General features: G+C 42.3%; 1 protein-coding gene across 4 annotated transcripts in view; it reads left to right on the top strand.

Moving 5' to 3' along the window:
- The window catches only part of robo4 (roundabout, axon guidance receptor, homolog 4 (Drosophila)), a 30,020-nt gene extending 18,718 nt beyond the window's left edge, over positions 1 to 11,302 (top strand). The window contains exons 12-19 of one of the 4 annotated variants that reach the window (XM_020613474.1): positions 754 to 796; positions 1,097 to 1,209; positions 1,505 to 1,831; positions 2,045 to 2,143; positions 2,264 to 2,405; positions 4,805 to 5,041; positions 5,279 to 5,625; positions 10,299 to 11,302. In XM_020613474.1, coding sequence (XP_020469130.1) covers positions 754 to 796; positions 1,097 to 1,209; positions 1,505 to 1,831; positions 2,045 to 2,143; positions 2,264 to 2,405; positions 4,805 to 5,041; positions 5,279 to 5,625; positions 10,299 to 10,426 — 1,436 coding nt within the window. In that variant the 3' untranslated portion in view covers positions 10,427 to 11,302. Of the gene's footprint in view, positions 1 to 753; positions 797 to 1,096; positions 1,210 to 1,504; positions 1,832 to 2,044; positions 2,144 to 2,263; positions 2,406 to 4,804; positions 5,042 to 5,278; positions 5,626 to 10,244 lie in introns of all 4 variants that reach the window. The other 3 variants (XM_020613472.1, XM_020613473.1, XM_020613475.1) reach the window with 3 other exon arrangements.
- Positions 11,303 to 16,256: the final 4,954 nt, after the last annotated feature.

The raw sequence follows: 16,256 nt of genomic DNA, 5'->3' as shown, positions 1-16,256 counted from the left end.
GGGTTTGGGGGTTCGCCGCCACGACAGGCACCAGAGACCTTACGGCCACAGCTCCAAGTGGCCGCATCGGCAATGGAGGTGGAGAACATGGTCCGTTCAGACTCAGGCTCCAGTCGGGCTGGTCCTGCTTCCCCCCCCACGATCGGATCCAGCTCACCACCAGGTGGTGATCAGTTGACAGCTCCGCCCCCTCTTCCCCCGAGTGTCCAAGACATACGGCTGGTGGTCAGATGAAACAACCACAAAGTCAATCATCGACCTCCATCCTAGGGTGTCCTGGTGCCACGTGCACTGGTGGACACCCTTATGCTTGAACATGGTGTTCGTTATGGACAAACTGTGACTAGCACAGAAGTCCAATAACAGAACATCACTCGGGTGAAGGGGGGGGGGCCGTTCCTCCCAATCACGCCCCTCCAGGTATCACTGTCGTCGCCCACGTGAGCGTTGAAGTCCCCCAATAGAACAACAGAGCACTTTCCAGCACCCCCTCCCAGAGACTCCAAGAAGGCCGGGTACTCTGCACTGCCATTCGGCCCATAGGCACAAACGACAGTGAGAGACCTATCCCCGGCCCGAAGGCGCAGGGACACGACCATCTCGTTCACCGGGGTAAACTCCAGCACATGGTGGCTAAGCTGGGGGGCTATAAGCAAGTCCACACCATGTTTAATTCATGTCAAATTAACAAAAAAGCTCTTATCATGTTATACATTTTATGCTTGTTTTATTAATTTATTTGCTTTGTCACAGGGTTGCACAGGCTGGCCAATGAAGATCTTGTTATAAAACACAGGTAAAGTGAAAGAGTTTGGTTATTAAAAAATGGTAACGTAAAAGGTAATGACACATACTGTAACTGCTAAAGCCAAATCTGGTTTTATGACTGTTAGTGTAGTATGTAAAATCTGTACCTCTGGTTTAAATATACCATCTAGCTACAGTACAGTATGTCTTGGTCTCATGCCAACATAAGATTCACTTATACTGATGTAGAAGTTGTCTTTGAAATGTTGATTCAGACTGAATGACTCAGATTTGCTTGTTTACACAGTTTATTTCCTTTTTGGCTTGACATGTGCTGCCTCCACTACAGGATGGCAGCTGCAGACTCCCCGTGGCTACCTGGAGCATGGAGACCTGCCTTCAGCCAGAAGTATCAAGACTTATGGGCCCAAGGTCAGAAGTATCCAGGGATCAGGAGCACCAGTAAGTACTGACTGCCAGTTGGCAGAGATGAAGAGTGTTAAAATGATAAAACATGATACACTTCATGAAAATGATAAAACCTGATACACTTCATGAAAATGCTTGTCTATCCATTTGTTGTTTAGACATTGTTAGCCTGTTTGGCTTGGTTCAGAGAACCTCTAGTGCGTTTGGCTGTGAAAGCTGTCAGTCCAAACAACCGGACAGAGACCATCTGTAACAAAGTGTCTCGGTCTGCTTCCAGTGAAGCAGGGGGCGGTGCAGTGTCTGTACTTACTCTTCTGTGTTTCATTAGGCCTCCCTGTCTCATCCAAGAAGGACCCTGGCTTCTTGGACTCAGCGGTCCCCATCGTGACTGACAGTTGCGGTGTATATGGCACTTTTTATGTGGATCTAATGGGCAATGACCTCAAGACCTTTAACAGTCCTGGACGCTGCCCTAAAATGCCCCATGCTCTGCCTTATCAGCAAGAAGCTGAGACCATTGAGATATTCACTCAGCCTGTTGCAAAAACCTTGTCCCTCGGAAGCCGTGAGGCGCTGCCATGGAAACAAGCTATACGGCCACAGCCCAAGATGGGTCTGCTGAGGGAGTCGTGGGAAAAAAACCACAGCAAGCAAGGTGAATACCTGTGCATACTTGAGAATGCGATGTTTTTATATGCCTTTATTATCTATATGTTCATCATCCTCCTTTATTTGTATCTGCACACTATGTTACCTCATTGTCTGATACATTTCTTCAGCATGTAGTAAAATCGTGTGAATGCAGACAGGAATATGCTCTGACTGGAGTGTCCGTTAGCAATAGACGAACTTTTGTGTTTCCACCCAGAGTTGCATGCTGTGAACAGCGTCCCTCTACTGTCAGCCAGAAACCAGGCTTGTCCATCTAGTGCCCACAAACTCAGTCACGTGCCTTCAGGTCGACATGGTATTGTCCACACACTAACTCCTGTCTGTGGCATTTACAGCTGATCTTGATTATGTACCATTGCAAACAATGATAGTAATAATTGATTACCCATAATAAATAACTGAGTGTTTTGTCCAGGTGGAGCAGGTGGTAAAGCTGCTGGCTGTCCTCGACTGTTGCATTACTCTGCGTCAGTACACCTAGTGGACATGCTGCCCCCACCTCCCTCAGTATCCAAAGACAATACGATGGACACACACAGCATCACCTCAGAAGAAGGGTAAGACAAGTCACACGCTGCACAGCCTACACTGGCTGGCAGAGGATGATGAAGAGGTGTTGCAGCTGTGCCTCTTACTTCTGTGCAGTCACAGGCAGGTCAGATGAAGAGGTTAAATGGAAGACTGTCATATGCCGGCACCAGGATAAATCAGTGTTGAATTGACGAGGCTCCTGCTTAATCACGTGTATATATTTAGATGAATATCTCTAATAATCCTCCCAGGTGTGTTACAGTTCCTTCATATACAGTATGTTTGTGCAGACTCACACTACACATTATAGCCAATCCTCTACAATGCACCTAATTAATTCTCATACATGATAGTCCTGCTTAGAGGCAGCGGTTTTCTTTGAAATGGAAATGACAGGTGTAAGAAAAATCAAGCTGAATGCTATTTCAAAAACAAGACCTATTAAAAAAGGCTTTCCTGCAGTGCAGCAGCATCATGTGATCTCCTCAGTGCACTGTCAGACATAACCTAAACTTCCTTCCTTTAACTATGTTTTTCCTGTTGAGAGGCCCAAACAATAGCCACACTTGAGTGGAACACCCAAACAGATCAGAGTTAAAAACATAGGGCTCAAATCAAGTTACTAGGCACATTCGAGGTGAGCCTGATCTGCACAGAATCATTCAACAGTGATCAGCACACAATGCATGCTGGTTAGGTTTCTGTCCAGCTTGCTCAGACATAACACGTATGTTGATAGTGATATTCCCACAGAATTGAAGCAGCTAGAGTCTTTTGAGCCAGACGCTGCAGTTGCTCTCCACTGACTGCAGGAGCTCAGGGCATGATGGGAAATGCCTGGCTCTCACCTGATCTGAGAGCTGATTGGTTTAGATGGTGCTCAGCTCATAAACTGCAGTAAATTGATATGATGAGTGCTTTACATGAGAACTGTAGTAGCCCATATGTCGGCTTCCAGCAGATAAAGGGAGTTGACAGAGAAGAGGGATTTATAAACACACACTGATTTGGCATTCTTTCTGCTTGACTGGTATGTTGTGATTTTATTATTTATCATAGTCCAACAAGGATTCAAACCTTTACCCTTTGTCCTTGTAGCTAAACCAAGCTGGAATGTGTCACTTGTGACTGTAACAGCAGCTGCCTAAGGCCTAAGGATGGCACTGAGATGCTACTTTCAGTTATAATAATCAGCCAGTGACATCCAGCCAAGTTCATAAACAAGCCACCAGCTTGGTCTGACACAGCTGTTGAATCAGTTTGTATCTATGAATTACACTGGTCTAATGCCCACCAGGTGAACGTGTTGTAGTCTCCACTAACCTGGTCATTCTCCCTGGGAGTCTGGCTATCTCTCACCCTGGTTTGGCACCTGCTGCAGCTGTGGTGATCGTTATGTGTTATTTGTCGTACCTCTCTTCAGATGTTTCATTCAGTTTCACATTTTCAAACATCATGTGTCCTGTAAGGGCTTCATGAAACTTTTCTGTGGACATGCAGGGCCAAAGTGTTTTTATTTGTTTGGTTTTGTTTTTTTGTGATATGACCTTTTCAGAGCTCACTCTTAATCCTCTGCTGATGTTGACAAACTGCTGTCTGTATGTGGCGTGTCTGCCTGTGGTGTAGGCGTTGTTGCTATACAGCTGTGCTGTGCGTACAGTAGACGTGAAGCAGGGCAGTCGGCTCTGTGAGATGCATTATTTTAGTGTCCATCAGTTGAATGCTGCCTGCTAACTTTGTGAGTTTCTCTCCAGACGGACATTGTGTGACAGTTCCTGAGCAGACTGGAGTGAATAGGGAGAGGAAGGGCTGGGTGGGGCTGAGGCGAGTGGTTCTCCATTCTCATGCTAGCACTTGCTAGATTTTAAATGAATCATTATTGTAGCTCTAAGGGACAACTCTGTATTGCAGGTTACACCCTGGCAGTTCTGTGCTGCTACATGTGAGCTATAAGCCATTTTACTGTTAAATCCTGATCATGAGAGCCATCTGAATAATAGCTTTTTATTTGTTTTTATAAGAGTGCCTTAGATTTTTATTTTTTCCATTTGTGCATTTTTTGGTCCCTTTTTTTCACAGATCACCTTCGATATATCTGAAGTGAATGCCCTGAGCTCTCTGCTGTCTTTTTCTCCATTTAACAAAGTACATTGGTTTAATTATTGAGGTTTAGAAGTGCTGTTAGGTTGACCATTATTAACTAACTGTCTTTATGCTAAGCTTTGCTAAGGTGTAGCTTAATATTTAACCAATATCTACTTCTTGGTAAGTAAGCAAATAAGCTTCCAAAATGTCACCTCAGTCCCATATATGTGTTTGTATGGCATCACTGAACTGCTGGCAACACGTTAAGTGATACTTTAAGAGGAAGTTGGACAAAAAAACCCATATTCCTACATGTATGTGTCTCCTGCATTTTCCTCAGCTCCAGTCACTCAACAAAACTTACCATGGACATGGGCTCTATGCAGTCAGTGTGTGCAGCATCAGGACACTGTGGGCAACCAGGACCCACCACCAAAGGCAACAAGAGCTGCCAGTCCTACAGCCACCTACCTACTGCATCATCTTCCTTGTCACTGGAAGATGAACACAGTGGCACACTGACAACACAGGAAGCCACAGAGTATCTGGAGCTCAGCCCTAAGCCAGAGAGATGCAGGTAAAGTTGTGGTGGAGATGGGCGTTGAATGCAGTTGACACTTACTCAGTTTTGTCCTAGCTGGCGAAGACCCTAGCACATCTTTGTAGTAAAGTTCTTATGTTTTAGAAGAAACAGTATTAACATCTGCATACTGTGTAGCTATTAATGTTAATTCAACAATTTGTTCTTTCATTTGTTCAACAATTTCTTTCAAAGCATATGTAGACACGTGACCGTGCCATCTCTCTCTGTCAGCAGTGTCCTGCCTGAGCAGCGTCCGTCCCTGTCCCACCCCTTCTCCTCCACCCTGGACTACATCTGCAGGCCAGTCTGCTCCCCTCAGCCAGAGGATGACCCTGCTACTGGGGAGACGCCTCCAATTAACTTGGGTCGAGCCCGCCTCCAGAGCACACCTTCCTCCTGCTTCAGTGAATGGGACAGCTCACTGTGGAACACCTGGAGCTCGGTGACAGATGACAACATGACCAGTGCCCGCACCAGCCTCATTAGCTCAGTGGACAGCTGTTACACCAACGACAGTGCTAACTTCGCCCACTTGCTGGCTGTGGCAGCAGAGACCATGAGTGGAGGCTCTCTGTCAGGTGAGCAGGGGAGCAAACACTGTTGATCACTGACTGATGCCCAAACCAGCACATAGTGGCGAGTACATGACTACACACAAGCTACACACAGTGGTGCTACATTTAGCTGAAATTAGGAAAACTATGGTGAGAAGAACAAGTCCAGCCATTAATGTTATATGAAACTTTTGTCTGGGTTATAGATCTTGAAGCATCTTATGTTTTATGATATTGTCAAAATCCCAAATGATAAATTTGCCTTAGAGAGGTTAATAGTCACTATACCTTCTGTTCTTAGGCTGAATCTGGGCTAAGATGAAAAACTAACCTGAAATGAAAGAAGGGGAGAAATGTCAGTAAGAACAGCAGAAGAGCAGTCACTCCTTCTGGACAGACAGTGAACATAACTAAAATAATCATTTATAACATTAAACAGTGTTTATGCTGGGATGGTTTTCAGCAACCTCAGTATATACTGTACTTACACAGTGGAAAAAAGAAAAGATGAAACCACAACACCAGTCATCAAAAGCACATCAGCAGATAACTGACAAACTGACCCCCCCACCTTTTTCTGTTCTCTTTTTCCTACTGTGGACACCAGGGGTGTTGCTAGACATAAAGCTGTACCGGGGCACAGGCCCCCCATTACTCAGATCACCGTGTAGAGCACATTTCATTCTTGAATGAATGAAATGTGCTCTACACTGTGCTGTGTGACCTTCCCTTGCTTAGCCCACTGTTCCACTGCCGTACTGCTGCTACTGAAACTGCTACTGATAGAGTAGAGTAGAGTAGAGTAGGTACTTTATTGATCCCACAGTGGGGAAATTTCTGTGTTACAGCAGCAGTAGAGAACAACCAACATAACACCATAAGAACAGGAATTCATAAAAACACGTAAAATAACACAACGAGGACACAGCTGCTGTAACTTGCTGCCACTCCGTGCGGTGCAACAAAGAACACTTAGTCTTAAAATACAGAGTTGCATAAAGGCAACAAAGCGTTAGAACCGATACACACAAGTAGCGTCATCAGAACGTTACATTTTACATAAAGGTAAAACGTAAAGATATTGATCTTTATGAAAATATGTATTTCAACATACATTAAGAACATTCTCTATGTTTCTATGGTGTAAAAGCCTGGCCTTGTATTGCACATTTCTTCACATCCTTCTGCATTTCACAGTTATAAAATTTGATTATAAAGCAGTCCCAATTTGATTTGTCAAGTTGAAACTTTCACAACAAGTTAATCTATCAACAACTCATGAAAAAAAACAATAATCATTTTTTGTAACTCATAAGGCCTCATAACATATCGATGCTCATCATTTGGCCTGTGTGACAAAAGTATTGTGACATTATGTTACAGCCTGTTCATTAAATGCAGAATGAATAGTTCAACATTAACATAGACCACTACATGTGATGTATTATACAACATTCATTTTATTTCATGTAGTACACCGATAAACAGCGTTCCAACTGATCACATGCACTGATGGACAGAGCTCTAATTTACATTACATTCAACATCCGCACATGCTTACATACTAGTTAACAAAACTAATTCCACCTTGTTTACCAGCTACAGCCAGGTCGCACCTCTCATCCCCATCCCCGAACTTCTTCCCCGTCTCTTCCTCCTCTAAAGAGTTTTCTTATGTCCATCTACAGGAGTCAGTCATGTTTGAGTCAAAATAAGATCATCGCTGCTATTCAGAAACTTTACTTGGTCCCCATCACATACCTCAGTCCATTCCTTTTTGTTTTGTGCTCCGATACAGGGATGGCTGCGTGCACGCTGCAGTGCATCAGCTACGAGGTGCATATGTGTGCACCGTGGTGTATGAATCCTTACCACTGCACCTCGGTTTGTATTTTTGTTTGACATTCTGGATTAAAACAAATCAATTATTTTCCAGTTGTTTTCCATCTAAATTAATCCACTGCCCAATACAGGAGCCTGTGGTCTTGGCCTCCTTTGTCCTGATAGGCTGAGTATTGTGTAGAGTATAGTATTTATGTCTGTAAGTGATGCTGAAACATTCCTTGGGCACATGTAATAAATGTTATGTGTCCTGAGGCTACACTGTGCAACAATGGAAGCAAACTCAAAAGGACACGGAAGGTTTATTCATCAAAACAACTGGAATTAAAGTTCATGTTTTTCTAAAAACTGTTGATGTAGGATACCAGCTACTTTAGGACAGCTGACTTATTATTCAGGAATTTATTTGCTTTAATTCTCACCTGTCCCTGCAACATCATCATCATATCACAGGTGTTTGCTCTCTCTCTCACTTTCACTCATCCTCACTCCCCTGAACTGGGATAGCTACATGCACCTTTTTTCTTGCATCGTGAAACAGTGCAGGCAGCAACTGACGCCAGTGCATCGTTATCTATAAATACTGAAAACATATATAGCAGAAATAATACCATCTTCACATATGCAAAAACATTGAAATGGTTCTAACAGATAATTCAGTGACTCATTACTAATGATGGCTCCACTGTCAGGTGGCTACACAAGTGACTTACACTCAAGTCTAAATTCACCACTTTCATACAATGATGCCTTTAGGCATTTTTGATAAATTACAAGTTATTAAAATGATATTAAATGTTCAGAACTGAAGTTGATTCACCAGTAAGTGTGATAAATATTTTATGGGGGGGTCAAAATTCCAGCAGAGCACTGACATGTGTCGTCACAAAAGTATTTAAATATGGTTAGCCAAAGATGTTGTGACCCTAGAAAAGCATTTTATTGGTCGATTAATCTTCTGCCGCCATTACTAGTCTAACTTCCATCCATCCATCTATTATCCCCAGCTGACATTGGGTGAGAGGCGGGGTCCACCCTGGACAGGTCACCAGTTTATCATAGGGCCAGCATGTAGACAAACCACACACACACTCCTACGGCCAGTTTAGAGTCACCAGTTAACCTAAGCTGCATGTCTCTGGTCTGTGGGAGGAAGCCGGAGTACCCAGAGAGAACCCACGTAGGCACAGGGGGAACATGCAAACTACATGCAGAAAGGCCCTGGGTCGGCCGGAGCTCGAACCTGGAACCTTCTTGCTGTCAGGCGACAATCACTGCTCCACCGTGCCACCCCCACTAGACTAAAATATGTAGCATGTCATTGTATAACTTTGTTGTGTAGAGGCAACATGGTGCAGTAGAGGGTTCTGAGCAACTTTGTTGTTTTGTTACTGTGGGACATTTTTTTCATATATCAAACCACTGCAGAAAGACAATGGTGTTCGTTCTTTCACTAAGAATGGCTAGTGTCATCTTACAGAATGAAGCTCCTCAAACTCAGGATCCCGTCTGTGCTTCTTGCATTCCTCCACTAGATGGAGCCCCCTGGCTATGAATGTTCCCAGCTGGTGTCATGCAGCCCTGCAGGCAGACTGGGTTTAGGAAGGAACTCTGCCAAACACATGAAACTCATGATATCGTTATAGTTATGAGTGTTCTTATCATGTTCAGGTTCCTAATAAAAACTGTTTGGAGAATAGTACTCCTGTCTAGCATGTGTGTGTGATCATATAAGAATATGTGCACATACAGTAGTTTTCCCTCAGTGCCTGTGTCAGTGATTGTGCATGTCTAATATCTAAGGTGGAACGAGGCAATTACTTAGGGCCTTTCAGCAATCTGAATCTCCAGATGAGTCATCCTTTCTCCCAGCGTCACCTCATCAGTCACTCTGCTCTCCCTCTGCAGGCACCATTCAGCTTGATTCCATTTTCCAAACTCACTTCTGGCTGTTTCTGCCTTGGCTATTTTTCACTCATACAGCAATGCACAGTGTGAAAAGCCCTAAGTGTTATCTCTGCAGCTGTTAATGCAGTCTTACAATGGCTGACATTAAAGTTTGATAAGCCCAGACCCCTGGATCAGATGAAACGACACTAACCTTCTTACCAACTAATGGGAACTTGGTGACCCACAGCTGTGACCACTGTTCATCTTTAAAATCAGGAGAATCAGATGCATCAAATGAGAAATTAAAACAGTTGTTTGTGTGAATACATATTAAATGGGCCTTAGCATGAACAAAAGGCAGACGTTATTTTTTCCCCCTCAAGTTATATGCAGAATGTTGTGAGTTGTCTTGTCAGCAATTAAAAAAATATTCCAATTTACATTTACCAAAACAAAATGCGTAACTCTCCACACTGGGTTTGAATGTGTTTATGTAGAGACCTGGCTGGAAGGATGAAAACAGTGCAAACTAATGACATGGAAACACTGGTTCAGATCGGGGTGCAGTGCTACAGACCTCTAGCTTGTACTGTTCTGCTCCAAGTTCTTGGACAGCTACATTTTCTGAGGACTTTTGAAATGTGCCATTGCGTTTAGAATCCAGAGAGTGACTACAGCACTGTTGTCTCAGTGCCTCCGACATAATTGAATGGTTGTATTTTCAGTGACAGACAGCTGCTTCAAAGAAGATGCTAAATGTACTTTTTTGCCCAGAGAATCAGCGTGAAAGGTGCAGCTCAGAGATCTGCAAAGTGATTCCTTATTTTCCAAAGACAATACAGTCTCTGTGTTAATGCACTTCGGACACTCAGTATCGAGATGCATATCAACACGCTGTTCTCTTTGCCTAGATTTCTCTCCACCAGCTTCACCCCTCAGTGCCTTGTATCCATCATTGTGTGCAGAAGGGGAGTCAGCCGTGGACCTGGAGCCTGTTCCTGTGTGGGACTGGAGCATGGCCTGGGTGGAGGAAATGGAGGCTCAGTACAGAACCTGCTATCCTGGCAGAAACACCAGCCCCTTTGACACCTAAGGATGCTGCTAGGATAGTGACAGCAGTAACACAACTGAGTGTTGACAACTTCAGAAACAGAACAGCAAGACAAGAAGGGGGCAGACACTGTGCTGCAACAGTTATTGGTTTCTGTTTCTGAAAGTGCTAGAAGCAGGTTTGAGATCTGAATAATTCTGACAGTAATAGATGAACATCTGGATTTGAAATATAATCAGAGCTAACTCCTTGATGTTTGGGACACCTCTGTAGTAGTCTGTCTATAGTAGTTTTCTCAGTTTACCTCAGGGCAGTTCAGCTGCTATTTTGTATCCTTCAAATGACTTCTATTGAGTTGCTCAAGTTTTTCCCCTCTCCGCAGCCTCTTCTCTCATTAGAAAGGCAGATAATGAGATACTTCCCTTGGGATGTTCTCAGCCAGTGTGTTTTGAAAAGACCAGAAAGGCACAAAGACAGGATGTGAGACAGTAAGAAAGCAGTCATTAGGCTGGAAACACACAGTGCCAGAGTTTTCCTCCCAGTACACATTTGTTTGGTATTTTCATGTTTGTTGCAGGATTTGATTAAGGGAGAAGTCAGTGTAGCATAGTGTTTCTGTACAGACTGACTCACTGATCAAATGTAAATATGCCACATATTCTACAAATGTTATTTAATGAATTTTAAACACATTCCAAATCATTTTCCTTTGGTGATTTCATTTGCATTCTGAGGATCTTTTATAAGATTATTTTTGTCTTGTGCATCCTTTAGCCATATACAGTTAGCATTAAACAAAATATATTGTACTATAGTTTAGAATAGCAAAATTAGAAAATATTTTTAAACAATTTAATTGAACTAACTTAAGGTTTTACCTTTAAATAAGTTGAATTTTAATATGAATTCTACAGAAAGTATTATAAATAAAAGTGTCGCATGCATAGTTATATATAAGTTCACTAATGGTAGCAACATCAGTTTTACATTTTTTAAGAATGTGCATGTTTTGTACACATTACACACATTTTATGGTTTTGAATAAAATCTTTCAATTGATTGAAATCAAGTTTTACATTTTGCAAGGACCTCCTTTGTCATGCCAACCTTGTTACACTTTGTTAGCAGTATCTGAATGAAGTAAAGCATTGCCCATGACATTCGTCATAAAAGAAACAGACTGTTATCACTTGGCTGTCGGGTGCAGGAGGAGGTGGCCTTACAGGGAAGTCGAGTGTCTTTACATTATGCACTGCCCCTCCATGTCCTGTGGGGTGGGCTGAAATTGCCCCCTGCTGTTCTTAATGGTTATACAGAGCAGGAAGGTGGTGTTTAGGTCTCATCTGTTTGGCTTGACCAATCAAGACAATGCTGCAGTGTGTCATAATGACTTATAATTAAAAACTCTTTTGAAACAATAATTAAACCTTAGTCTCTGTTAGCAAAACAGGGAAAGTATCATTTTTAACTGTAACAAATACAGTGCCTTTCAAAAGTATTCATACCCCTTGAAGTTTTCCACATTTTGTCGTGTTACAACCACAAACTTAAATGTATTTTATTGGGATTTTGTGTGATAGACCAACACAAAGTCTCGCATAATTGTGAAGTGGAAGGAAAATGTTTGTGGTTGTAACGTGACAACATGTGGAAAAGTTCAAAGCATATGAATACTATTGCAAGGTACTGTATTCACTCTCCAAGAGAACTCCTAAGATTTCATGTTGAGTTTCCCTCATTAAAGCCAGTTATTTGCACAACCTTCTTGTTTCATATTTCAGATAAAGCTTGCCTGAGTTGCATGAGTATCAAAGGAGAAAAGCCGTGAGGCCCAGCAGATACTCTTACAGTAAATCTTATGTGATTTCCTCAGAATGGCTTTGTGTTTGGCACGAGTGCTTGTCATGCAGCTGCAAAGCATATCACAGTTTTTTCAAAGTGTCTGGGTTGAGAATAGTAATGTTGACCTAAGAAGTGCTTTGCTGTGTTTCATTTATAAGCTGCACATGAGTAACAGTGCCAGGATCAGAATTTATGTGCAGAGTAGTCAAAAACCAAAACCAGCCCATAATTACTGAAAAAATACAAAAAATCATGTGCAGTAGAGGGGTCGTTTGTTTTTTCTTTTCAAAAGGCAAACTGGCTTTGTTTCTCTGCAAAAATATGAAAGAATGGATTTGGAGCTTAAAGATTTTAAAGATTAATCAGCCTGATTTGCAGTTATTGTGAGATGATGTCTAGCAAACCTGCAGTTAGGAGTAAAGTCAAAGCAGCCTGAAAACATGAACCCAGCCTTTCTAAGCACAAACATCAAGCTCTGATTAAACGATGTTCAGCTATCACACTATGCGCCATTCACAGTCTCTATGCAGTGCAGCAAGTACTGGATTGTGTGTGTGTGTGTGTGTGTGTGTGTGTGTGTGTGTGTGTGGATACTGGACTGCAACAGGGATTATCCCTAATCTCTCTCCCTAACTAAAGGCCATATGTTTTTACATGAAGCACCACTCAGCAGCACACACTCAGACCAGACCACAGACTGTAGAGGCTGCCAGTTAATGAACCAGGCACTGCTCTGTGTCTGCTTGTCTTATTAGTTAATATGTACACATGCACACACACAAATGTACATATACGCACTGTCCCTGGGATTTGTGCATCACAGATCAGATTTTGGTGTATGCCAAAATACCAGCTTTATATAGCATTCTAGCAAACCACTGACCCATATTTGTCATGACCTGAAACCACACACACACACACACACACACACACACATTAACACAAACATGTAGATTTACTGTCTTTCCTAGAGCCTGTATTTTTACCAAATGGATAATTACCGTTCTAAGGCCAGACATAAAGACGTGGGCAGTGGTGTGTGAGTATTATTAGCTGGACTTCCAGCTTTATTATACAGTATACCTGCCAGTCCAGCATCAGGGGATATGATCCCTGTCATGAAACAATCCCTTGTAGCACTTTACACTACATTTACTGTCAGTGCACCTTGTTGTGTTCAGTCATTTAGCATTAAGATGTAAGATGTAGCCATCTGAAATCACTGAGTTGTTATAGTTCAACCTCCACTCATATACAGTGGCAAGAAAAAGTATGTGAACCTTTTGGAATTTCATGGTTTTCTGCATTAATTTGTAATAAAATGTGGCGTGATCTTACTCTAAGTCAAGAGTACTGACGAATATAATGTGCCTAATACAACAACACAACACAGATCTTTCATGTCTTTATTGAAGACAACCATAAAAACCATAGTACTAGTGGAAAAGGTATGTGAACCCTTGAGTTAATGACCTCAAACAAGCTAATTGGAGTCAGGTGTTACCTGGAGTCTTGTTAAGAAAATGGAGGTGTGGACTAGAGCTACTTTGACTGATATAAACCACTCAAACGTTTTGAGTTTGATCCACACAAGAAAAATATGCTTATGTGAGCCCTGCCTCGCCAAAAAGAGCTTTCAGAAGATATATGATAAAGAATTGTTGATTTACATAAAGCTGGAAAGGGTTATAAAATGATTTCAAAGACTTTAAAAATTCACCAGTCTACAGTTAGGCAAACGATCTACAAATGGAGAGACATGTGGCTACTCTACCAAGAAGGGGGCGCCCAGTCAAAATGACCCCAAGAGCACAACGAAGACTCATCAATGAGGCAAATGCGATCTGATCTTAAGTGTGACAATTTTCGTCATATTCCCAGGTGAGTGAGGGTCCACGCAGATGTCTGCACAGCAAAGCCTCGACTGTGCATGTAGCACTGTGCTTGGAAAACATCAACATACATAGACAGAAGGCAGCCCCTCGATTTGAAGAATGCATGTCCTTTGTCTGTGTCTGTGTCTGCATGCACACGAGGTGCAACCCTTCAAAAGCAGCCACAGGGGTTAAATTTGATTCAGATGTGGCGTTCTTCCTTCTAGATGTGTTAGCATCAAAAGCTAATGTGGTTGTTTTAGCAACATTAGCAACCTAGTATGGTCATAAGTTTACCTTTGTCTTGAATAACTGTAACATGACTTTAATTTTAGAACAACTTCAGCTTTGTGTCACATTAGTGAAGCAGTAACCACAGCGTTCTGCTGGACTGACACATATATTTGTTATAAAACTAACGCTAGTATCAGACTGGCCACTGCATTTTGTAGTTTCTGGCAACCAGATGTAATGTATGTAGTTTATGTTGTTGCGCCAAAGAGCAGTTGGTTTGGTTTGAGTCTCACTTAGACCTTCTAGGGGCTGAAAAGAAATTTGATAGAGTAGCTCTGTTAAAACTCTTGGAAATGATTTTCTTTCTAAAGAGCAGGTACAATAGCTATATTAAAAGATATTGGGGCGTTAGTTTATAAAAAATGCTGATAGAACTATGGTGGTCAGCATGGTGTGTTTGCATGGAGCACTGTTTAAGCTAACCGTCTGTTCATCCAAAGGCCGTATATTCCTGTATCTGCACATATTGAACATAATGTTGATGTTAGATCTTTCAGATGTTAATAAAAATAAAGGGGAGAAAATTGATCATTTTAGAGCATGACTTAAATGTTGAACATTTTGTAACCTTACAAGCCACTAACATGCATTGACCTCATTGCTTACATAATGGCTTCATTTTACCTTCTCTATGTATGCATCACATCAGCCAAGAAGTCACAAACATCCATCTCTGCTGTCACAAGGCAAATTAACATGGAAATTAGTGTGTTGTGTTTTGGAATAAAAGAACAGAGCATTAAATGATGCCTCTCCCTTTCATCCTTCGTTTCTTCTCAGGCCTGCGGCCGTTTTTCCTCAGTCCCGGTGGGCGTTTCGGCCCTGACACCGGTCTAATGAGTGAGCGAGGTGATTTATAGCTTGTGGAGAGAGAAAAGAAGGGAGGGATTGAGGGAAGCTGAGGGGGACATGGGAAGGGTAAGAGGTGTTGGGGTCACAAAGTAGAAGGTCAGTAAAGTAAATCCTTTCATTATTTTAGCTGTGGTCTTTTGCTCTTGACTGTTAATTCCATAGACTCATGAAAGCTGACAACCAGCATGTGTATTATCTTCTCTGTTACATATGAGAATGTAACTGTCAAAACAGCAGCTATTTAATGGGGGGTGGGGGTCATTGAGGTCACTGGAATAACTTAAATCTACAGTATGTAACTTTTTTTCAAATAATTTAGTTGTAGAAATCTACTCCAAAACTTGTGTTAATGTGGAGAGGTGCTGCTGAAGCCTCCTGTGACCCAGACCCGTTGAACAGCACTGGCAGCAGTGCAAAGATATCAGCTTCTAATGGTTTTGAGCAGGATTGACCTCTCTAACCAGTCAGAGCTTTTCAATGATTTCTGCTTGATCAGTAAGTTTCTTGTAATTTCATAATGACACATATCTGAAGAGCTGGGCAGATCGTAGTGGAGCAGGGAGGGAGGGCTGGGCGGAGAAGAGGGGATTGATTTGGAGGTTCATTTGGTGCTGCCTTAAGTTACACACTGTAACAGAAATGCAGTATAAGGGTCATTTTAATAAAACATCTAACCCCTCAAACTCTACGATTATGGTAGAAGCCTAAAAGTGTCTCTGTGTTGACCTTTCGACATTCACTAGCTGTCTGAACTGTTAACTCTTTGCAACAATGCACAAGTTCTTTTCAAAGAACAATTCTCTCTTGGCCTAAAATTTATTAAACAACCATGGTCACATCTCATCTAATACCCTGTCCATGTGGTTTAACTGATAAATCATTTTGCCAGTTTGTGTGTCCAGAGATCGGGTCGTCTGGGCCCCTGCCTTTGACTGCTGCCCAATCCACTGTGCACCGGCCCCTTACGGATCCTCCTGCAGGTGGTGGGCCCACGGGAGGACGTCCCCACG

The sequence above is a fragment of the Monopterus albus genome, unplaced genomic scaffold (genome assembly GCF_001952655.1).
Source record: "Monopterus albus unplaced genomic scaffold, M_albus_1.0 scaffold134.1, whole genome shotgun sequence".
Classification (NCBI taxonomy): Eukaryota; Metazoa; Chordata; class Actinopteri; order Synbranchiformes; family Synbranchidae; genus Monopterus; species Monopterus albus.
This window is presented reverse-complemented; position numbering and strand designations above follow the sequence as displayed.